Source organism: Cervus elaphus, chromosome 30 (genome assembly GCF_910594005.1).
Source record: "Cervus elaphus chromosome 30, mCerEla1.1, whole genome shotgun sequence".
Taxonomy (NCBI): domain Eukaryota; kingdom Metazoa; phylum Chordata; class Mammalia; order Artiodactyla; family Cervidae; genus Cervus; species Cervus elaphus.
Genome location: NC_057844.1, coordinates 34,527,864 through 34,552,815, shown reverse-complemented (window position 1 = coordinate 34,552,815; position 24,952 = coordinate 34,527,864). Strand labels below are relative to the sequence as shown.

The window sequence follows — 24,952 nt, the reverse complement described above, 5'->3', positions numbered from 1 at the left end:
AAGGAGAAAGGGGCGGCAGAGGATGAGATGGTTAGATAGCATCACTGACTAAATGGACATGAACTTGAATCAACTCCAGGAGATAGTGGAGGACAAGGAAGCCTGGCGTGCTGCAGTCTCTGGGGTTGCAGAATCAGACACGACTTAGCGACTGAAGAACAAAAGGGAATCATATCTTAAGTAATTTTGAATGTTGCCTGTCTTCATCTTGTACATGCCACTCCAGCACATTTAATATTGTTATTCATCATGCTCTCCAAGCCAGTCAAACTTGGGATCCCCAACATTTCTGTGTCAGTAATGTAAGGTATGAAGCTAGCAGATTCAGTAAAGACGTGCTTCATCCTCACCACACTGGACGTTTAGATGCCATTCGGGTTGGGTTTACAGGATGGGGAGTGGCGATGATTCCGGGCCCGCGTCTCCTAACAGCAGAGATGTGGAAGGGAGGAGGAGATCCGCAGGAGAACGGCTACTGACTGCAGACCACTGCCACTGGCCTCATGGTGGCGTTGGCGGGACTGGGGGCAGCTGTGGTGTCCTGGGAGGAAGACCTGAGAGTTCTCAGAGTTGTCTGATTTGAACAAATCTGCCTGGGTGGGAGCAACCCCTGCAGCAGCAGCCCAGTCCAAGCCTGCCCACCACCACTCTGCCCACACCTGCCCCAAGGGCACGCGGCACGTCTCGCTGGGTGTGCAGAGAACCGCTGGCTCAGGGTGGGCACTGGCAACCATGCCTACTGGTGTATTGAGTGCTTTTATCACAGAAGGGCGTTGGGTTTTGTCAAGTGCTTTTTAAGCATTGTTGTCCCCCTGTGGGCCCACTGTTGTTTAGTTGCTCAGTCGTGTCCTAGTCTTTGTGACCCCACAGACTGTAGCCCACCAGGCTCCTCTGTCCATGGGATTCTCCAGGCAAGAATCCTGGAGTGGGTTGCCATTTCCTTCTCCAGGGAATCTTCTCGACCCAGGGATTGAACCCAAGTCTCCTGCACAGGTGGATTCTTCACCTTCTAGGCCACCAGGGAAACCCTTTTTAAGCATAATTGAGGCAATTAGTATGTTTTTTTGTCCCTTTCATTTATTTTTTTATCATGGGTTATATTGATTTTGGTATGATTCATCATCATTGCCTTCCTGGGATGAATCCCACTTGGCTGTGATGTATAATTCTTGAACATGCACTGACTTTCATTTGGTACGTTTTTGTTGGGGGGTTTTGCTTCTGTACTTGTCAGGGATCTTGATCTGTAGTTTTCTCCCCTTATAGTGCCTTTTTCTGGCTTTGGTATCAGGATAATATTAGCCTCATAGAAAGAGTTAGGATGTATTCTTTCCTCTTCATTTTTTGCAAAAGTTTGAGAAGGATTTGGCATTAATTTTTCTTTAAATATTTGGCAGAATTCACAAGAAGGCGTCTGGTTCTGGGCATTCCTTTGTCAGGAGGTTTTTAATGACTGAGTCCATCTCTTTGTTGTGGTCTGTTTTCATTTTCTATCTCTTCTGTGTCAGTTTCACTGTTTTGTGTATTTCTAAGAATGTCTTTTTTACCTAGTTTATCCAGTTTGTGGTACCTTTGTTCATGGTGTTCTCTTATAATCTTTTTATTTCTGTAAAGTCCATAGCAATGTCTGCTCTTTGATTTCTGATTTTACATACTTGAGTCTTCTCCCTTTTCTCCTCTGTCAGTCTAAGTTTCATCAATTTTGTTGATCTTTTCAAAGAACCATCTTTCGGTTTTATTGCTTCTCTCTATTGTTTTTCTCTATTTATTTATCTATGTGCTAATCTTTATCATTTCCTTCCATCTGCTAGCTTTTGGTTTAGTTTACTCTTATTTTTCTAATGTAATAAAGTTAAACATTAGGCTGTCGATTTTAGATCTTTTTTAGTATAGACATTTACTGCTATGTATTTCCCTCTAAACACTGCTTTTGCTGTATCCCATAAGTTTTGATATTTTGTTTTTTATTCTCATTCATCTCATCCCAAAATGTTTTCTAATTTTCTTTGTGATTTCTTCTTTGACCCATTGGTTATTTAAGAGTAGATTGTTTATCTTCTGCATATCTTTGAACTTCCCAGTTTTCCTTCTGTTACTGATTTCTAGTTTAATTCAGTTGTGGTTGGAGAAGATACTTTGTATGATTTTAGTCTTTTTAAAGAAGAATATATATTCTGCAGTTGTTGAGTACTTCCTATTATTCTTAGAATAGAATTCAAGCTCCTCACTATCGTTTCAATTCCTACAAGTACTGGTCCTGACTAGCTTCTCTGGCACTGTCTCCCTCCACTCTTCTCTTGGTTTGCTCAGGAATTTTTTTTTCCTGACTTATTAATTAACGTAATGCTCTAGTGTAATAACATTAAGTATGTGAGTGACTGATTAACATAACGCCTTAGTGAAGGAACACTAACCTTTTGATAGCATGTGGAGCCATTGTGTGTATCTTTGTGAAAAGTTTAAAAGTATATGGAGAAAGATTGAACATGAATGTTCATAGCAACATTATTCACAATAGCCAAAAGGGGGAGACAGCTCAGATGTCCACCATCTGATGAACAAGTAAACAAAACATGGTCCATCCATACAATGGAATGTTATTCAGTCATAAAAAGGAATGAAGTTCTGTTGCATGCTGACATAGATGACCTCAAAAACTTTCTGCTAAGTGGAAGAAGACAGACACAGAAGGTCATGTAATATTTTATGTTTCCTTTTATAGGAAATATCCAGAATAGGCAAATTCAGACACAGAAAGCAAATTAGTGCTTGCCAGGATGTGGTGGTGGGGAAGTAGGGGGTGGGGCGTGACTGCTTCATGGGTTGGGGGTTTCCCCTCTAGTGGTGATGCTTACATAACGTTGTGGAAGTACTCCGTGTTGCTAAATGTAAACTTTATGTTATGTATATTTCACCACAATGAAAAAATTGATCCAGTTTAAAATCTTTTTTTTCTCCTGTGCAAAAGAAAGCTCTCATTTTCAAATAATGTTTTTTATCAGTATTGAAAAACAAACCACATTGTTCAAAGACCAAAGTTTAAAATGAAGAATAAGTAAAATGATTAAGACTCACTCTTTTACATAACATTACATCCAGTGTCAGAGAGCTTGGTATAAAATGGACTTTAAAAAATCCAACTATTTTGTTTATTGGCAGACTGTTCTGTGGTACATCTGGAATTCATATGTTGAGTGTTACCGTAGATATTTTTGTTTAACCAGTTTGGATGAACAAGATAAAGCTTACACTCCAGGCCTGTATCCTTGCCTCAGTTAAGATTGCAAAATGCTCTTTGTTAATGTATATTTTTAATTAAAGAACATAGCTAGAGATCAATCCATCATGTTTTGGTCTTGTTACACAGTTACTCAACATGAGTTTTCTTGGTGGTGGTGGTGGTGGTGGTGATGATGAAAGAGCACAGAAAATAATGAATCGATTTTTTTACTTGAAAAAAATATGAAAGTCAAAGATAAAATATGTTCCTGAAAATTATTAGAGAATGTCTGTTTATCTTCCAGAACTAATTGTCACTTGAATTACTCATGACAAAACACGGCCATCAATAAGTGAAAATGTTCACATCTCGGTTTATGTTGGAGCTTCCATGTCACATAGCATGCAACCTGATGTTTTATTTTCTTCTGTGAACTCTCTGATGAAAACACAAGGCGTTAGTGAAATCTTAAACATGGAAGCCCAGACAGAAAGCATAATTAGTTCATATATGACAGTTCATATCCTTCCCTACTTGTTTAATACTCATCTAGTTATATTATATAGACCTTAACAAGAACGTTTAAAAAATAAATTTAAAGAGTCATATGTTCTTTTTCACTGCAATAAAACGCAATAGCCTCTTTAATCTTGGGGGTAAGAGAGGTTGGACTTGTGAAGATGTGTTTGTGTTTTAAATTAGGTCGAGTCTTATTGTATATGTTAGCTAATTAAGTAGAATTTACTGGCCTGTACAAAATTTGAATAATAGTCCATCACACTCTTGTTTTTTTTTCCCCCTCTAAACAATTCTGTTGGAATGTTGAGAGGAATGTAGCATAATTTTTTTTAAGAGCATATATTTTAGAGTCAGGCAGATCAGGCCTAAATCTTGATTTAACTGCCTGATGGTTGTTTAAGTGAAAACCCATTTCTAGATTTGTAGAGACATCTTCATCTGTAAGACCCTTGCTGTGGAGGATTGTCACGACATTTTGAAGGTGGGCGACACGGGGCCAGTCCTCCGCAAGTATTTGGTGTGTGGTCTCTGTGATAATGTTGATGACTTTCTACCAAAAATATTCAAGGACTCCTGTTATTAGCAGATCTTTAAATAACCTCGTCATTTTTTTCCATCCCCCTGTGTGGTTTTATGGAGTGCTCAAATTGTTTAGTCGTGTCTGACTCTTTGGGCTTCCCGGGTGGCGCTAGGGGTAAGAAACCTGCCTGCCGATGCAGGAGACATTAGAGATGAGGGTTCGGTCCCTGGGTTGGGAAGATCCCCTGGAGGAGGTCATGGCAACCCACTCCAGTATTCTTGCCTGGAGAATCCCATGGACAGAGGAGCCTGGCCAACTTTTCTGGCTTCTTTGGTTAATTCACAGTGGACATGAGTTTGAGCAAACTCCAGGAGACGGTGAAGGACAGGGAGGTCTGGTGCACTGCAGTCTGTGGAGTCACAGAGTCGGACACGACTTAGTGGCTGAACAAGTGGGCAGGTAGTCCACCAGAGAGAATCTGAAGGCCGGGGTCTAGTTCTCAAGCTGTCTCATTTTGATGACAGATTTGCCATAGCCTAGTGTTGACTGGAGCTTGGTTACTTGATGGAAAATTTAAGCTACAGGGCCCAGTCTCACTCTAAAGTAAACCATTTTCTCACAAACATGAATCAACCTCACGATTTGGTTGCAATAAGCAATACTCAAGTTTCCCAAGTTACTTACAATTCATTGTAGCCCACACTTTTACCTGCATTAGACATAAATTCCTATTTGTGTGTTTATTTGTCACTGTTTACACAGCTGTGTTTGTTTGTGTTCATACATTCTCTGGTGAATTTGCCTGCTTGTAGAGGCTGTTTCAGATTTAAGTTTCATCTCTATCAGGTCCAGGCTGTGATCTTTTTAACTTGCTGTGTGGTGAACATCTAATGTGTGCTGTTTGATTATGACATTATGTCTGCATAACTAGAAGCAATATTTTTATGAGTGTTGAACATGTTTACCAACAAATATCCTTTAAAAGGTGTGGTTGGATCATGATTCTTATTCATCCAGGTCCAAACCATATGTCTGTACCTTTCCCAGTGACAATGAGAAGCATGTTTCGGGGTGGCCCAGAGTCATGGAGCCCAGATTCACCAAGACTCAACATCCCCAAATGATTGTTCTTGTTTTTGTTCTGGCTGTCACGTTTTTCTGGTTCAGTAACTCAACCCTGATGTTTCTCTGTGGCTCTGGCCTCGGGGGTCATGGCCAGAGGAAACCCGGCCACAGTGGAAACCTGACTTTAGGAATTAGGATGGGGTGGTCCTGTGTGGCCAGGGACAGGGGGAAAGTCCCAGGTGTTCCAAGTGGGCTTTAGTGCCTCGCAGCTCAGATACTGGTAGCAGCCAGGTGTCTCCAGAGCTGCCGAGTCCATCACGGTCAGCGGTAGCCACGCGGGTGAACAGGCCCTCAAAACAAGCTCCATCCAGACAGAGATGTATTGTCAGTGTGAGGTCATGGTGGTGTTAGCTTTTTTTCCTCCAAAACATAGGTATTGTTCAGTACTATAACAGCGACAGTGTTAAAGTAATAATAATAATGTTCCCTGTCTCAGAATGTGGGAGCCCACGGCAAGGTTGTGAATAATCCAGTTCCTTGTTTGCCCCTAAAGTTGCCTTCCTGAGCACACCTCAGTTCAGCCTGCTTAAAACTGTGGAGAGTCTGATTCCAATTTGCAGAATATTAAGTGCTTGCTCTGTGCCCTACGCTGCCGGGTGCTGGGGAGACAGAACACGATGACAGACCCCCATCTGGCAGATGGCCTGGTCCGGTGGGCCTGAGGACATGTGTGTCGGGGTGGCACGTGGTTACTGCCATGGAAAGAGAGGAGAGCTGCAGGTGGAAGTGCAATATTCCAGCCATGTCCCGGGTGGAGGGAGTGTGTGAGCCACCTAGCACACCTTCCCTCCTCACCCCAGCTTCTGGGCTCTCACTGATGGTGCACAAAGGCCCCTGCAGGGGACCCCGCATGCAGTGTACGCGTCCAAGTCTCCTGGGTGGTGGAGACATGAGAATTCTGTCCCCGTGGTTTTCAGGTACCAGCAAGGTCAATCTGGTGAGGATCCCATCCACGGCCTCCAGCCCGCGGGACACGGCCCTGGCGGCCGTCATCTGCAGCGCCCTGGCCACCGTGCTGCTGGCCCTGCTCGTCCTCTGCGTCATCTACTGTAAGCGGCAGTTCGTGGAGAAGAAGCCGAGCTGTAAGTCCTGAGCGCTTGCTGTGTCTTGGCATCCTGCCGAAGGGTGTTGATCATCATCATTGTCCTCCGAGTGTCCAACGAGGACCTGAGAGGAGCATCTGGCTGCGGCCACGGGGACAGAGAACACGTGCAAGTAGTCCTCCCAGGGGAGGCGCTGAGGGTGTGGCCGAGGGGCAGCATCACTTCCCCGGGGCCTGAGGAGGCAGGGCCGCCCCCACCCTCCACAGAAACACAGTTCGTTCCAAGTTCTGGCAACACAAGGGCCCCCCATCTCGAGCTTTCTTGACCGATTGTTTCATTTCTCTGCCTTTTTGTAAGAAGAAGTATTTTTAAATGGGAACCACAGCTGTCCTTTCCTCCCAAACTGCAGAAGCTGGGGTGGTTCTGTGATGTTCCCAGGCTTCCCCTGGGGAGCCTGTCTCGCTGACCGAGTTCTCGGCCTCTGCAGGGTCCCTGAGGGCACAGGACCTGCAGTACAACGGCTCCGAGCTGTCCTGTTTCGACAGACCCCGGCTCAGCTCCCCTGCGCCCCGCGCCTGCTGCCAGTGCCTACGGGACTCAGCCCAGACCTGCGGTAAGTTCAGAGCTTGGGGTCCACTAGGAACGCAGGCCCCGAGGCCGCAAAGAGTGCTCCTACTCTGTTTTCCAGTTAAAGCTAATCGAGTTTAGTCATTCTCCCTCATCCCCAGAGGTTTGGGGTGTTGGGCATCTTTAAGTATTAATATCAAACAGAAAAGAAGCATCTCATTAAAATTCTAGGATTTCCCAGTAACTTTTAAAAAATGAGTTCGCCTTCATTTTGGTGTCAGTTGATTTAAAGTAACGTGAGCCTTTTGTAGAGTAGGGTTGTCTGTCTCCTTTCTTGTCTGGTGGGTTCAAAGTGAACCTGCACATGGCTGTCTTGGTGTCTTTCTGGATTTCTTTTTCTTTTAACTAATTTATTTATTTATTTTTGGCTGTGCTGGGTCTTGGTTGCTGTGTGGGCTTTTCCCTGGTTATGGTGAGCGAAAGTTACGTGGTATGCGGGCTTCTCATTGCAGTGGCTTCCTCTTGTGAAGCAACAACTCTAGGGCTCATGGGCTTCAGAAGTTGGGGCCCCCAGGCTCTAGGGAACAAGCTCAGTAGTTGGGGCACATGGGCTTGGTTGCTCCGTGGCATGTGGGATCTTCCCAGACCAGGGATCAAACCCATCTCTCCTGCATTGACAGGCGATTCTTTCCCACTGAGCCACCAGGGAAGCCGCGGATTTCTTACAGAAGGGGAGGAGGGAGACCTGTGACAGGGTTTTCCACAAACCAGTGTTGCCTCTGGGATTATTGACAGAGATGGAAGTTCAGGGAAGTCCAGGCAGACCCTGGAGACACTGGGGTTTGGTTCCAGGCCATTGCAGTAAAGAGAACATTGCAATAAAGTGAGTCATGGGACATTCTGGGTTCCCCAGTGCATATAACATCATCTTCATGCTATGCTGTAGTATATTAAGTGTGCAATAGCATCATGTCCTAAAAAACAACATATACACCTTAGTTTAAAAATAATTTATTGCTGAAAAATGCTAACCATCATCTGAGCCTTCAGTGAGTCATACTAAAATAGTCACATTAAGGTTCCCTGAGCACAGACCATCATAACAAATATAATAATAATGGAAAAGATTGAAATACTGAGAGAATTACCAAAATGGGACACAGAGACATGGAGTGAGCAGACACTGTAGGAAAAATAGTGCCCCTAAATTGCGAGACATGGGGCTTCCACAGACCTGCACTTCGGGAAAAGGCAGTAATTGTCAGGCACGATACAGCCAGGTCTGCCTGTAATTCAGGTGGACTAAGGTTTCTAACATGGGCAAAAGTCGGCAAAGGAACACTAGCTTACGCTTAACTTCCTGCCCCATCCCCACGACCTCACCTCCTCTGCAGGGCATAATCAAGGTGGCCGCAGCCCTTCCAGAAGCCTGCCCTCTGCCCGCTCCATCCTCACCTGTGTGTCCCCTGCACCTGTGGACACAGCACCTAGCAGTGTGTCGTCTCCTATAACCGTCCGTGAGGTTCAGTGTTTCCCAATTCGATGGCTGGTCTTCTTGTAACTGTCCAATCTTTCATTTCAAGACATCAAAAGGTTCAGCTTTTCAATCTAATATTTGATATGGGAAATAAGGCATTTTTAGCACAATTCTTTCTCCACTGACCGTTACTATCTGCATTTATTAGTTGACTTCCTAGGTAAGCAAGAACTTCTCTTCTTCCCCACTTATTCTTTCCTTTAATTACCATGGATGCAATGTCTCTGATAAAGGGATGACAGTCCTTGGCGATCATTATTTATTTTGAGGCTCAGATTTTCCCAGGTTTGGCCAGAGGAAGTCCCTTCACCCTGCTCAGGCATCATTTGGACATAGTTTCATTATCTTTTTAGCTTCTCTGTTATTTTCTGGCTCAGAAAGAAGTTCCAGCCCCACCTTGTATTTCCCAGCTGGAACCCTAGAACCAGCCATTTCTACAGGGAATGGTGGTGCCTTTCTTTGAATAAATTTGAAATGTCTCACAGTGAGGGTGACTTGCTGAAATGACTGGCGGTGGATCCAGGCGCGTCACCACGATCATGGCCATGTGAGACGAGGGCTGCTTCCGGACAGAGTCGGCTGCAGGCCGGGCAGCTATCCATATCATCACGGCTTGCTGCTGCATCTCAGTGGTTAACTTTCATTTTTAAAAGGGAAATGGTTTCATCATCTTTTTTTTCTCTTGATAAAAGTAAAGAAATAATTCATCGTGGAAACTCTGGATGTGTGTATGTTTATGTATTAATATATAACTTCCTCAAACCTTTTCTCTGTATATTAATATGTGCGTGTCTTTTGTGTTTGTCGGTATGCTTTACTCTGTTTATGGTTTATAAAATCAGATTTACGTGTGTCTGTATACATAGAGAGAGGAGTCTAGAAGGCTATTCAGAAAGGTGGACAGTGTTTTGCAGTGTATAGAATTGGGAAAGATTTATTTTTCAATTTCTGATCTAATCTCTCTATTTGTAAAGTTTGTCTTCAATGACTGTGTATTGTCTTCGTAACCAAAAATAATATACATACTGCTTCAGTGAACAGAGTAGTTAGTAAAGCTGTATGCACATAGATAGTTATTTCTTAAGCTACGTTCCTAGCAGTAAAGAACAAAGCATGTGTTGAGTTAAAGGCTGTGGACATTCGTGTTCTGCCCAGCAATGCCCTGCCTGCTCGCAGAAACACTGTCCTTCATGTTTGAAAGACTCATTTCATGTCCCCTCTCTTCATACCTTTTCAGCATTATTTTCATTGCAGTGAAATTGACATCAAATTAAGTTTACCGTTTTAACCATTTCCTGGTGAGCAGTTTGGGGACATTAAGCACGTTCACCACCACCATCCCCAAAACGCTGTCCCGACCCCACCCAGGAAACCCCCATCTTCCCACCTCTGGCCCCTGGGGACCACCCTCCTGTTGCCCATCTCCAGGTCCTGCATAGAAGTGGTTCATCATTTTTTAAGATAAAAGAGAAAAAATTAAACTTCATGGCCCATCCCCCTCAGAAATCACCCAAAGGGGAACAGCTAAACGTTCAAGTGCAGTGTTGAAGTAATGTAACAAGCCCTCTGACTTTCCTAGGGCCTGTCCACCTCGTCCCATCCCGGTGCTGTGGTGGGACCTGCGGCGTCGGCCGGGACGCTGCTGGTTGTCGGGGGCACTGCAAGGCCACCCTTCAGGACAGGTAAGTGGGTTGGTGTTTCTAAAATATTTCTTTATTTAATTGCTTGGCAGCGCTGGGTCTTAGTTGCAGCACATGGGATCTAGTTCCCTGGTCAGGGATCAAACCCAGGCCCCTGGCACTGGAAGCTTGGAGCCCTAGCCACTAGACCACCAGGGAAGTCCCAAAGTGGTGTTTTAAATCAATATAATTTCATATTCCCTTGTGCAAATATACATCCTACTTATTTACATTTCATGTGAAACTGTGGGGACATCACTTTGTTAGTAGTATTAATGACATTCTGGACATTTAAGAGGGTGGGAACTTTGGAAAGAATTAGGTAAGTCTCTCAGGGTTACTGAGAGCCAGTGCAACATTCTTTATACTGTATATCCTGCTAATTTTGTTTTTGTCTTATATTCATGATTTGTAACACTTCTGTCATCTCTAAGTAATTTTTAGTGTGCCACATACCCAGAGAATTTTAGAATAGTAGTTGAACTCAATGAAGACCTAGGACACTCCATATTTTAGACATTGGATTAAGTATAAATATAAGGAAACGGCAACCCTCTCCAGTATTCTTGCCTGGAGAATTCCATGGACAGTAGATCCTGGTAGGCTGCACTCCTCAGGGTCGCAAAGAATTGGACACAACTAAGTGATCAACACATGTTGATTAGAAGAAGTGGGTATAGAAATTCAATTTTATAGTAAATGGAGTAATTTAACTTACTGTACTGAAGCAAGAAAAAGGAGGCACGAGGATTCTGACTTAATAAAATGTTGTTTACATCATGTTGTTCAGTCGCTAAGTCGTGTCTGACTCTTTGCAACCCCATGGACTGCAGCACGCCAAGTTTCCCTGTCCTTCACCATCTTCCGGAGTTTACTCAAACTCATGTCCATTGAGTCGGTGATGCCATCCAACCATATCATCCTCTGTTGTCCCCTTCTCCTCTTGCCCCCAGTTTTTCCCAGCACCAGGGTCCTTTCCAATGAGTATATTTCATCTAGAAAACTTGAAAGCATAGCTGGAGTGTTGCTTTATAGGAGGTTTTTCTCCCGATAGAGTTACTTATACGCTTTCGAACATGTGTCCAGAAACACAGGTCCAGCGGGGGAGGCGATTCCCACTTTCTTCGGGTCCCTGTCAAGGTCCCTCTGTGGTGAGTTCTCGGACGCCTGGCCTCTGATGCAGAATTCCGGTGGAGGTGACGACGTCTCCTCCTGTGATTCCTGCCCTGAGCTCCCTGGAGAAGACGCTCACTCTCTCGACCCAGAGAGCACAAGCTTGGCTTCCCTGGACTCAGACAGCAGTCGGGGTCTGGTCGGTGGAGCGGGGCCCGTTCTAGCTCATCCGGAGACCTTTACAGACACTACTGATTTGTCGAGACTCAGCGATGCACTGCTGGAGCCTGTGCGGGCTCAGATCGTGCTCACTGCTGAAAACCAGCTGCATCAGGGGCGAGGAGATGCCCCACACCTGACCACACAGCCACACGCCCAGGTGAGGCCCCCCGCCAGTGGTGGATCTCAGGATGGGCACCTACTGACTCAGGGACGCCCAGAGGGAACCAAGCTCTGACCCCAGAAAACGTGGGGGACCCTGGGGAGAAGGTCTTTCCATCCTTCATACCTTCTTGTGTGTTATAGGAGAGTATGTTTACATTAAATTTCAGGAGTTTTGTTTTTTTTTTTCATACTAACAACCCCACCCCTTTGAAAATAATTTATTTCTATTTTATTTTCAATGAAACATTAAATTCCTACTGAGACACTCATTTATATTTTAACCTCTATTTACTCTTTTTTTCCCCAGCTTTATGGAGATAGAATTGATATATAACATTGTATAAGTTAAAGGTGTGCAGAGTGCTATTTGATTTATTGCCAAGTACCTCCTGGCACATCCCAGTTGGCTGCTCACACAGTAAAGAATCCACCAACCAGTGCAGGAGACGTGGGTTTGATCCCTGAGGTAGGAAGATCCCGTGGGAGAGGAAATGGCAACCCATTCCAGAATTCTTGCCTGGAGAATCCCATGGACAGAGGAGCCTGGACAGCTACAGCCCACAGAGTCACAAAGAGTTGGACACAACTAAACATGCAAGAAATTTTTAAAAAAAATTATCAGATTTCTAACTTGTGATTCATTTGTTCCCCAGAATGTATTTTTACGCAATAGTCTTCTTGTGGGTGGTTTAATCCACCCAGAGTCTGACAGTGATAGTTATGGTGGTGGTGGTTTAGTCGCTCAGTCGTGTCTGACTCTTGCAACCCCGTGGACTGTAGCCCAGCAGGCTCCTCTGTCCATGGGATTCTCCAGGCAGGAACACTGGAGTGGGCTGCCGTCTCCTTCTCCTTGTAGTTATGGTTCAGGATAAAGCAACTAGGAGTGAGCGGCTTCCTTAGTCTGTGTGACTCAGATTTAGTCAGACTTTCCCTCAACACACCTCTCCAGAAGGGAAGAGGACTAAGATATTGAGACATCACTTGCAAAGGCGTTTGGGGAATGAAATAGCTTGTTCGATTATAGGAAAAGCTTCTGTGGGTGGTGTTTTTTAACAACCATTTTAAATGTCAGCATGAAATATGGGAGGAATGGTAGAAAAGATATGAGGTGACCTGGGTTCTAGTTTCTCAATATATTAAAATCTCTTTTTCTTTTTCTCTCTATTGACCAATTAAGTATAATTTGCCTTCCATCATAGCATTAACATGGTTGGTATTATCATATCAGTTGACCAACATATTTGACAAAACTATCTTATTATTGAGAGAACCTCAGAAATTTCTATTTCGAGATAATCTGCTTAGACTTATGAAAAAAATTTTGCTGTAGATGTATCTGATATGTCATCAACGCCAAATTAGTAGTAAGTTGATGAAAAGTGACTGCAGAAATGAGGGTTTCACGTACGTATGATAATATGTAGTGGCCAGACCTCAGCCCCTCCCAAAGTGAGGTCACTGCCCTTTTTTTGACAAGGGTTACACCTAAAGGCTGCTCCCTGCCAATGATGTTTGCCCTGTGACATGTGTGAGTGTTCCAGGGAGGTCATTTATGAGAGAAGTCTCCTTCCCAAACTCTTTCTAAGCTTTCTCCAATAGCATCACAGACGTTTTAAATTCAAAGACCAAGAATGGCACTAATCATTAACCATCTTTGTCTTTTAAAGAATAGACTAAAGAATCCTAAAATCTTTGCCTATAGTTGCTTTAAAGAAGTGCAACACAGAACCAGGCTTGAAATGTTTGACAGGTTGAAAATCAGCAGAAGAATTGTCCATTGATATGGACAATTGTCCATTGTCCATAGTTTGTTGGGGTTCATTTTCATCTTTTAAGGACTGTTTGCCCAGATGGAGTGAGTGGGTTGTTAGGAAGTCTTTATTTTTATTCCCAGAGTACATGGGTGCCTGATATTAGGACACCGTAACAGGAGCTTCCTGTCCATGTATCATTAAATTCACGTGCACCATTAGGAAAAGTGAAGCACCGTCCATCTTCACAGTCACAGTGTAGCGGTTTCGGTGCGTAAGGTGCTGTGTTCAGAGCTCTCCTTGTGTCACCATTTCAGGGGGACGAAAGGACTTGCTTCTTTCTTCAGTGAAGTGTCCATCAGAGCCTGCTTGTGGACCTCGCGTGGCTTCTGGGGGAAAAAGTGAATCTGAACTGAACTGATGTCATTTTAAGCTTCTGAGCCAGGCCCGCCGTGAGCCGAAACCTCAAAGAATGGAGCCTCCAAGCTCTGCATCTTTTCCACCCAAGGAGCGTCTGAGCGGGAGGCTGACTTCTTCGGAGACACAGTGGGCCAGGTTTGCAGCCTCCGAGCTTAGGGGCATAACGAGAAGCAGAAACACAGTCATGCTTCTCTTCATGGTGGATGTGGTGGTTTTGCCGAGACTGAAGGCCCAGAGTATAACTTCTCATTCACACTTTCTGGAAATAATTTCACATCTCCTACTAAAAGTCAATGTCAGATCGGTTACCTGGTTTTTATGTAGGATAGGTTTACAGGTGAGTGTTTCTGTGTACTGGAGGTCACCTTTTCATCATCTGAATAATCAGCGTGGGAGGTTAGAATTGACCGACCTCACACGGTCTGCCTGAGTCTTGGCTTATCAGATGGTGGCCTGGGAATCAGAAGAGATCAAATCTTACAGAATCGACACTTCTCCATCAGCCACTGTCTCATCAACCCCAGCTTAGTTAGTGACCAGAGGGGCCTGAGTTAGTGAATGTGGTTGGGAAAGGGCTACCCAACCCCTCCCCCGAGTTAAAAGTTCCTTAATCCTCATCCTAGATTAGCAGATTTCCTCGAAAATCCACTGATATGGAAGCATTTGTTACTTCTGTCCCTGGGACTGAGCTCAAAAGATCCAGATTTTCTCTTCTATAGAAAAGTGGTATTTATAATAATCTTTTGTTTGCATCGTGTTTTATAATAAAAGCTTTAGAAATGCCAGCACATGGTATGTCCGTGCCACTGAAACACGATGCCAGGTGAGTAGTCTTAGGAGACGACTCTGCGTATTAGGGCCGGGAGAACAAGCACAGTGGGTGGTTGTAACCACCGTTGTGTCGTCTGATCAGCACGTTACAGGGCTCCCTCCAATCTCTAAGCTTGGTCAACACAGCAGTTTCCACCGCAGCGCAGTGACGCTGGATTGAAGAGTCCAGTACTTCTACAAAGGTGATCCATCCCTGCCACCTTGGTGTTTACATACTAAAATTTGCTCTACAGCTAAGACAGAAACAAACCCAGCTCAGTCATGAACCAGGGGACGGCTCCTTAGCTCTTCATCTCTGCACCCTGGAGAGGATTTATTTGAGCAGGATTTCTTTCTTTTCCTACCACGTTCATAATCAGTCCTGGCTGTTGCCTTTTAAGTGATGACTATTAGCTTTGTTCCATTTGCACTTAAAAAAGACATAAATCTTCAAACATCCGTGTGTTAGAGATGCTCACATATTTTGTTTCCGAGTTGCTCCTCCAAAATCAGTGTCTTCTCCTGACCTTCCAAGTGAGCACTGGAGGCAGTTGCCGGTGGTCCAGTGGTTAGGATTCAGCACTTTCACCGCCAAGGGTCTGGGTTCAATACCTGGTCAGGGAACTAACATCCCACAAGCCACATGATATGGCCAAAAAAAAAAAAAGTTTGAAATGAGCATTAGAACTCTGCCTTTCCCAGGACATTGTTACTTACCTCTTATTACCCCGTGCTTTTCTCTCTTGCATTCATGAGCTCTCACAAGGCGCCCCCATCATGTTCCTCCACCCACAGCTCAGGCTCCCTGCAAAGACACAAACACCCCTGGGTTTGGTGTGTTGTGTGTGTGACCTCTGTTCCTTGGACTGAAATAGGAAATTAGAGCATCTCACAGTAACGCGTAGCCTTTCCCGTCTACTTGGTGCCCAGCCAGAGCTAACTGACTTTCTTTTTTCTCTTCCGTTTTTTTAGTCTAAACCAATGATTCTTAAGCTCTGGCATGCACCAGCTCTTCTGAGATGTGCCTTTAGGAAACTCATGCAAAGTACTTAGGATCTGAGCACTAGAGGGCCAGGAAAATGCAGAGTTCATCTTAAGTCACATGTGCTGTAGTCTGCAAACCAATCACTTTTGTTACAACAGGGTAGGCCAGGGCAGTGTTCCTTTTTATAACCAGAGTGTATCTTCCATGTGTAGCGCCCTCATTAACGTCAAAGGCAGACACTTGCAGGAGAAAGCTAAGACTGATGGAAAAGAGGCTCTGGCTCCAAATCCTGAAACATCACTTCTGATCAATAGAGATACTGTTGTTGTTGTTTAGTTGCTAAGTCGTGTCCGACTCCTTGCGACTCCATGGACTGTTGTCCACCAGGCTTCTCTATTCATGGGGATTCTCCAGGCAAGAATACTGGAGTGGGTTGCTATTTCCTGCTCCAGGGGATCTTCTCAGCCCAGGGATCGAACCTGCGTCTTCTGCATTGGCAGGCAGATTCTTTACCACTGAGCCACCAGGGAAGCCCCAGTAGAGAAAATTAGGGTTACAAATGGATTTTATTTGATACAACATTTGAAAAATCTTGGGTTATTTTTATCAAGATGAAGACATTGTACTACCACGTACTATGGAAACAGACAATGATGTTATATCCTGCGCTCTTTGTAAACACTGGAAAGGACAGTCCAGCCGGCATCTCATATCATTGAAATATTGGCAGCACTCAGATAAACTCAGCTGCCGGCATGCCAGGAAATCAGCATCAGGTGATAACAGGACTGGACGTGTGAATTCTTGCTACTTTCTGTGCCACAGAAACTCACCAACAAGGATGAGATGAGGATTGGACAGCAACCACAGAAAGGCATGGGTTTTCTGATTTTGTGTATATGGAATATATTTTTCCAATATAGATTTTTCTACTTTAGATAAAGTGTTCATGTTGCTGTTACCTAGGTCAAGCACTGTTGTCTGTGCTAATAAAATAAAAAAAAAATAGAAAAGGAAAAATCCCATCATTGCTTTAAGGCAGTCAGCTTGCATCCATTTAGACCTCATCTTGATTATTTTGCATACTGGAATTTATGAATTTGTAAATGTTGGTTTCCTTACACAACTAGTTTTGTAAGACCTTTTTTTATTTGTGAATAAAATTGTTACCTTGTATTCTTGTCGACACGTTGGGTGAGAAAATGATGGATGGTGTGAATGCAGCTGTGTTTCCCCTCCTGCTCCCCATGGAGGGTCTCACTAAGATCGTGTCCTCCCCACGACCCTTCTCTGGACCTCTGACCTCTGAGGATTTAGATTACTCCCTGGTGACCAGGTTACATCTCTCAGGCATGAGGCGGGTCAAGCTACTAAAAATGTTCTAAGTTATCTGAGAGGTTTTGGTATGAAGATTTTATCATGATCTCTTTTTTTGGTCCTTCATTTTGTGACACCAAGTGGGAAGGTCTGAAGAAGAAATTCTCCATTCATCTCTTTGGAGGTCAGTGGGGCTGAGGGGACGAGGGGCTCCCCCGGGGCAGCAGTGGTTACCTGAGAGCCTCTTTCCTCTTGGCTCCTTCCCTTCTCCTTCCTCAGCCCCCTCTTCCTCCCCTCAGTAAAGCTTTGAAAGCTGTTCCTGGATTTTGAGAGGACTTTAGACTTCCTCAACAAAACATGGATTATTCATTTTTTGAATTTAATTTTTATCTTAAAGTTGATTTACAATGTTGTGTTAGTTCCAGGCATGCAGCAAGGTGATTCAGTTATACATGTATTTATTCTTTTTCAGGTTCTTTTCCAAAAAGACAGCTTCCCTGATAGCTCAGTTGGTAAAGAATCTGCCTGCAATGCAGGAGACCCTGGTTCGACTCCTGGGTCGGGAAGATCTCCTGGAGAAGGGTTAGGCTACCCACTCCAGTATTCTTGGGCTTCCCTTATGGCTCAGCTGGTAAAGAATCCGCCTGCAATGTGGGAGGCCTGGGTTCGATCCCTGGGTTGGGAAGATCCCCTGGAGAAGGGAAAGGCTACCCACTACAGTATTCTGGCCTGGAGAATTCCATGGACTATATAGTCCATGGGGTTGCAAAGAGTCGGACATGACTGAGCAACTTTCAGTTTCCAAAAATAGGTTATTTAAAGTGTCACCATGTTCTCTCAGCTTACTGTTCAGTGTCCCTGTGGACCCCATAGGGGTCCACACATAGGAAGGACACTCATCACCTTCTTTGCTCTTTCCCAGTGTCCGTACAGACGGGGGTGGGGGCTGGAGGTGCCTCCAGCTCTCTAAGGAAGGCAGCTCAGATCTAAGCAGAGTCCCGCAAGGGGGCCTGAAGGACTCTGCTGTCACTTAAACAGTACATGTGCGTGATGATAACCATGATGAAGGTCGGTTGGCAGCTGCCTACTTGTCATTCTGAACTTGTCTCTTTGCCCCATTTCAACTTGAGCAGCTGTCTGGTTTTTTTAAAATATATTTGGCACCCGATAAGGTATGAAAATATAGCTTAAATGTACCATTCAGTTATCTTGTAACTAAATGTCAGTCTGAGAATTTCCAAAATCTTCTATAATTTCTAAGACATTTCACGATTCAAAAGTGGTCATTATGCAGAGTCAGCAGAGGAAGGTCAAAGCTTTCTTTCTACCCTCCAGATTCCGGCAGGCAGCGGCCGGGTCCTTTCACAAACCACAGTCGCCTTTGAAGTGGTGTGATTTATGGCTGCTTTCAAATCAACCTCTCTAAGAGCCTCGAATGTTAAAAACTTAACCAGCAAAACACTTTCTCTGGAGCCATGGGTGGTCTTCCGAGCCAGGTTTCAATGATTCATCTGTAAAAATGGAGGATTTCTTTTTATCTTAATTTCTAACGGCATTAACTATTCCTGTTAGAGACAGAAAGAGCTGTATTCTCTGTATTTTGTTTGGGGTTAAGCATAGCCAGCAGGGCCCTGCAGAGGCATCTCCTCCCTGGGGTGGACTATTTACAGTCAATAGAAGATCTGAGAAAAGGCTGGTGATCCTTTAATTGCAGGTGAAGGGAGGCAGGTGGCCCATGCCTGGCACACGTCCCCTGCAGTGTATCAGGTGGGAGCTGTCTCCCCTGAAACCTAATCAGGAATCTAATTCCTCCCGGAGGCCTGGCTCTGAAAAAACGCTCTTTGCTGTGTCAGGCCTGCCTGCCTGCCTTCAGCGTGTATCTGTAGAGTCATAGAGTGCTGCTGTTTAGTTGTTAAGTCGTGTCTAACCCTTTGCAACCTGTGGACTGTAGCCCGCCAAGATCCTCTGTCTGTGGAATTCTCCAGGCAAGAATACCTGAGTGAGTTGCCATGCCTTCCTCCAGGGGCTCTTCCCAACCCAGGGATCGAACCTGGGTCTCCTGCATCGCAGGCAGATTCTTTACCGTTTGAGCCACCAGGGAAGCCCTGGTCACAGTCTGTAGCTCCGTGGGTATAAATGTTGGTTTTTCTCCAAAACTGAATCCAGTGGGTAGAGTTACCCAACCAAGGATATGCCCGCTTTGGAGGCAACTCTGAAAGATGCATTTGAAAGAAATCTTAAGTAACAGCAGCATTATCAGAATAATGAATTGCCCAACCAAGGAACGAACATCTTTGAAGTTAATGATATTTATCTGAATATTCAAGGTTTGTTTTTCTTTTTAATCTCAATACTTAACTGCTAGACCTTGTATGCCGGACATTTCTGTTGGACGTGATGAATATGCTCAAAGCCAGATTCTTCACTTTGGGACCCAAGTGTGATGTTTGAAAACAGCTCATGTCTTCTTCAGCACATTTACATCCGTTTTCTCGTTTGACTTCAGGTCTGTCCTACGAGCAGGATTATGATCTTCCTCTTACAGAGAAGGAAATGGAGATTCAAGACAGTAAACACCAGTCTTAGAGTCAGTGAATGGTAGAAAGTCGTAGAAAACATGGGGAAAATTTTCAGCCAGTAGTGGTGGAGCTGGGACGTGAACTTTGGATTGCAGTCTCGGAGCCACGATCCCCCGGCTTCGGAAGCAACTGCAGAGTCCCTATCCACACTACAATGTGGGGAGTGGGGACCCCAGCTTCTGGCCACATTTGTGTGGGATGAAGGCACGGGCTCCTGGCTTCATCTTACAGCCTCAGGCTGGAGCTGGAAGGACCGCAGAGATGGGTCCAGCAGTTTCAGCCCAGAGATCTGAGGAGGCTGCCCCAGGGAGTAAGAGAGGCCTGCGGGCGGTCCCTGGTCCATCTCGGCCCTGCTCCAAACATAGGACCGTTCACCTCTTACTGTGCAAATGCGCAGATGTAAAAACAGAGAATCTCCACTGCGTCCTTGGTCTCCTGGCTCCGAGCATGGAGGACAGCCGTGGCTTGATGAAGCCGGACACCAAGGCCAAATTCCAGTGAGTCCTGCCGCCAACAGCTGGATGAGCTTGGGCACATCACTGACCCTAACAACCCCCCACCCACGAGGCTGCCGGGAGTCCACCCTGACCTGGCCTGGGGACCCCTTCATTCCTGGTCCCAGCCTTCGCAGCCCAATGGGAATGTGCAGGGTTGCCAGGGGCGTGGAGAGTCCAGTCCCTGGGAGGCACGGAGCCCAGCCGCAGGCGGGTCCTTGAGCTTCACTCAGGCCCAGCCGTGTCCTGTGTCCCACCAGCCCCCACCCCAGCCCTGCCTGCCCTGTGAACAGGGGCTGGTGGGGGCTTCACTCAGCTGGACTGGGGTGCCAGGCCCTGCCCTGGCCCTGTTCTGAAACCTTAGCCCGTGACCCCACTTCTCTGCGTCTTTTTCTTAACTGCGGCGAAAGCGTAGAACTGACCGTCTCAGACACCTGAATGCACCGCTCGCCGGTATTCGTCCTTTCAAACGGTTGTGCAGAGTCACTACCCTCCATCCCCAAATGTTTTTCTCCTTCCAAACTGAGTCTCTGCCCCCATTAAACACTCTCCACCCCCCGCCCACGGCCGTCCTGCCCCTTGGCAAGCACCGTTCTCCCTGTCTCTGGCCGTGAGGATGCACACAGATGGAAGCATACGATGTTTATCCCTTCGTGGCTGGTTTGTTTCACTAGGCTTAATGTCCTCAAGGTCCATCCATGTTGTAGCCTGCGTCAGAAATCCACCTTGAGTTGTTGTTTTTTTTTTTTAACTATTTCTGTGCAAAATGGTGACTATTTCTAACTCTCCAGAAAGAATATTGTAAGAATCAGGAAATATCTACAGCTGTCACAGAGGGGTCCTCAACAAATGGAAGATATCATTATTTCTACATGTATTACTAGTGTAATAAGATGTGGAAACAGTCTGCAAGCAAAAGGGAAAGAGTCTTCAGACAAAAAACAGTGCCCTGTCATTCCAGTGAGTGAGGAGTGTTGCTCCATGAATCATCAGCCACTGCAGCTGCCCCGGTGGTGCACCCGGAGGGGATTCAGGATGCAGAAAGATAGGACATTGGCCCTGGACAGTTAAGATGAATATTGAAGGAGTAATTTGAATGAGCTCAGAACTCTTGCCTCTTGCCGTACACAAAAGAACTGAAATCATTAACTTGAGGTATCTGTTATTTAGGCTCAGTGGTAAAGAATCCACCTGGATGAGAGAGATCTGGGTTCGATCCCTGGGCTGGGACAATCCCCTAGAGAAGGGCATGGCAACCCACTCCAGTATTCTTGCCTGAAGAATCCCATGGACAGAGGAGCCTGGCGGGCTACAGTCCAGGGGGTTTCGAAGACAGACATGACTGGTGACCAAGCACAGCAGTTATTTTTGACCAGCGGTCATCATTTGCTGTTTCACTACGTGTTTGGGGGTTTTGGTTTTTTTTTCCTCCCCAGCAAACACACCTGCATATCCTGACTCCTCCCTTCCCTCCCCCAAGCAGTTTCTCAGAGGACCCGAGAGGCCGTCTCCTGAGCTACAGTCCTCAATGAGCTCTGGGATTAAAACCCAACTTGATAATTTTAGGTCGTGCATTCTTTTCCGTCAACAAGTCACAGCTACCTGTTCATCTCAGCCAATGGGGCTTGGGGTGATTTCGCTGCTTCCCATGGTAACATGGGGTTCTTTAGAGGCAGAGGGAGAGAAAGGCCGAGCTGTGGTCTGGGGGCCTTGTTTCTCCGGGAGGAGGTGTGTGTGGGGGGTGAGATGGGGGCTGCGAGGAGACCAGGGTGTCCTGGGTGACAGTGGCTAGGAAGTGGGTGTCGGCAGGTGGCCCAGGTTGCGTGCATGCTCCCCTGCTGTGTGGGGGCTGGGGCTCTACCAGTCCTTGCCGGGTGTGTGCATGCACGCTAAGTCGCTTCAGTCTGTGTGCTACTCCTTGCAACACCAGGGACTGTATCCGCCAGGCTGTCAGTGGGATTCTCCAGGCAAAAATACTGGAGTGGGTTGCCATTTCCTTCTCCAGAGGATCTTCCCAACTCAGGGATCGAACCCACATCCCCTGCATTGGCAGGCAGGTTCTAGTGCCACCTGGGAAGCACCCCATTGGATAAACCTGTCTGATGCCCCTCCGGGAATGGAGACGGGCCTGGGCAAAACCGACCACCAGGAGATGCCCTCATGGGACTTGGTCCACACTAATAGCCATAGACAGCTCTTCCTCATCCTGCTGATGGAGGCCGGGAAGGCTGGCTGCAGCCACAGGGCCCAGCACCCAGTACTGTCCATCAGTGAGCGGGGAAGACCTGGGTGGTCCCGCAGGAGAGCAGCCGAGTGAGTGAGCAGCGGGGCTCCACAGGCCCCCCTGAGCTTCAGGCCTCGGGACACTGTGGGGTACTGGGGGCCCCAGTGTCCCCGAGGCCCACACCCACAGGCTCAGACCTCAGCACCACGACCCCGAGCACTGGGGGCGGTGGACAAGCCTTCTGGGAATGAATGAATGAATGAAGTCACTCGGTTGTGTCTGATTCTTTGTGACCCCATGGACTGTAGCCTGCCAGGCTCCTCCATCCATGGAATTTTCCTGACAAGGATACTGGAGTGGGTTGCCATTTCCTTCTCCAGGGGATCTTCCCAACCCAGGAATCAAACCCAGGTTTCATGTACTGCAGGCAGACTCATTACCATCTGAGCCACCAAGGAAGCCCAGCCTTCTGGGGAAAGACGCGCTAAAGCTGGTAGGGGAGAAAAGCTTTGTTTGGTGGTTTGGCTGCTTTTCATTTGCTTTTCTGGGGGCAGAGGAAGCTGGGGAGCAGGCGGAGAGCCTGCTGGTGGCACCGGGCTGAATTCCTTCCCTCGTCACCCGCCTGTGCCCACCCTGCAGGGACCTGAGCCCCTCTCCTGCTAGGACGGTGCTGGACAGGGGTGGGCACCAGCTGGGAGACAGTGACCGAGCCGGCTGGACCCTGGAGGTTTCCCAAAGCCCCCAGTCCCTCCCAAGCATCCTGCGTGTGGGGTGTCCGCCCCAGAGGGGCTCGGTCCACTGCCCCGCAGCAGCTGCTCCTCCCCAGGTGTGGTCTGCCTGATCCTGATCTGATCTGCTCCTCAGGGCCCCAGATCAGAGGGAGAATTTCTTCTTTCTTGTGGCTCCTTTGAAGGCCCTGGGCTCACATTCCTTCCCAGGACGTCTGTGAGCCCAGCTACGCTCCCCTCGGCCCCTGGGGCTGAAGCTGAGATTCCATCTTGCGCCAGGCTGTGATTTCTCCTAACCATGGGGCCCCAGCCCTGCCTCAACCCCAGGCCCAGCGTTGACAAGCCTGCCTTGGCCTTGCCCAGGGAGTAGCTTCTGTGATGATGTCCTGGAATCGGGCAGCTTCAAGGCTTGGCCCAGAGCACAGAAGAGCCCCGCTCTCATGCCCTGTTTGCTGTTGCCTTCTAGAATCCCTCAGTACTTGTTTGAACCTGGAACTTTGTGTTCACTCTGGACCAGGCCCTAGTGGGGTAGAAGCTGGGGCCCAGCCTGGAGCACATTCATGTGACCACTGAGGGCAAGCAGTCATGGGGAGACATCAGGGAGGGTGAAGGAGGTGGACTTGGGGTCCCCCCCCAACTTCTCCCCTCTCCCCTGCACCAGCCCCCCTGTGTCTCTCATTCTAAATGCCCATTGTGCTTGGTGGGACCTGGGCCTAAAAGGGTGCTGGGCAGCTCTGTGCCCATGAGCCAAGTCACCCCTGCCCAGGGGACAAGGAGTGAGTCCCCCTGCCTCGGGTTTCACTGTGTTGGAAGCATCTCAAATCAAGGTGCCTTGAAAACGAAGATGAAACCTCTTTTGGATTTCTGGGTATAGGCTAATCAGAGAAAATGAAATGTCTTTTGAAATGTGAAAAGTAGTAAAAGCAGCTGGTGATGGCTTCACACGGCAGGTGTGACCCTGCAGAGACTGAGAATGGGGTGGGGGTGGGGGGTGGGGAGGGCTTTGTGATGCTCAGAAGACCATGGTCCAGCTTACCCCAAGAATCCCTGACTGGTGACTTGGCTCTCAGTGTGATTATCTCCAGGTCCATCCATGGTGCTGCAAATGACGTTACTTTCTTCTTTTAATGGCTGAGAAATATTCCATTGCATATATGTACCACATCTTCTTTATCCATTCTTCTGTCAATGGACATTTAGGCTGCTTCCATGTCTTGGCTGTTGTGAGCAGTGCTGCTATGAACATAGGGGTGCATCTATCTTTTTAAATTAGAGTTTTCTCCAGATATGTGTCCAGGACTAGGATTGCAGGATCATATGCTAATTGCTTTTACTTTTCTGAGGAACCCCGTATCGTTTCCCATAGTGACTGCACCAACTTACATTCTCACCATCCGTGTAGGAGGGCTCTGCTTTCTCCACACTCTCTTCAACACTTGTTATTTACAGACTTTTTATTGATGGCCATTCTGAGTGGTATGAGGTGATATGTCATTGTAGTTTTGATTTGCATTTCTCTAATAATTAGTGATGTTGAGCATCTTTTCAGATGCCTATTGGCCATCTGTATTCTTTGGAGAAATGTCTATTTAGCTCTTCTGCCCATTTTTAAAGTTTTATTGTTGTTGTTGACTTGTATGAACTGTTTATATATTTTGGAAATTAAGCCCTTGTCAGTCACATCACTTGCAAATATTTTCTTCCATTTCAGTAGGTTGTCTTTTTGTTTTGCTTATGGTTTCTTATGCTGTGTAAAAGGTTGTTAAGTTTGATTAGGTCCTATTTGTTTATTTTTGTTTTTATTTCTGTTGCCTTGGGAGACTGACCTAAGAAAACATTGGTACAATTTATGTCAGAGAATGTTTTGCCTGTTCTGTCTTCTAGGAGTTTTATGGTGTCATGTCTTATTTAAGTCTTTAAGCCATTTTGAGTCTATT

At 46.3% G+C, this 24,952-nt stretch overlaps 1 protein-coding gene across 2 annotated transcripts in view; it reads left to right on the top strand.

The window, feature by feature from the left end:
- Positions 1-16,849, top strand: part of TNFRSF19 (TNF receptor superfamily member 19) — a 92,176-nt gene extending 75,327 nt beyond the window's left edge. For both annotated transcript variants that reach the window (XM_043892178.1, XM_043892179.1), the window contains exons 6-10: positions 6,302-6,466; positions 6,915-7,040; positions 10,111-10,213; positions 11,297-11,702; positions 13,776-16,849. In XM_043892178.1, coding sequence (XP_043748113.1) covers positions 6,302-6,466; positions 6,915-7,040; positions 10,111-10,213; positions 11,297-11,702; positions 13,776-13,808 — 833 coding nt within the window. In that variant the 3' untranslated portion in view covers positions 13,809-16,849. The remainder of the gene's footprint in view (positions 1-6,301; positions 6,467-6,914; positions 7,041-10,110; positions 10,214-11,296; positions 11,703-13,775) is intronic.
- The last annotated feature ends 8,103 nt before the right edge of the window (positions 16,850-24,952 follow it).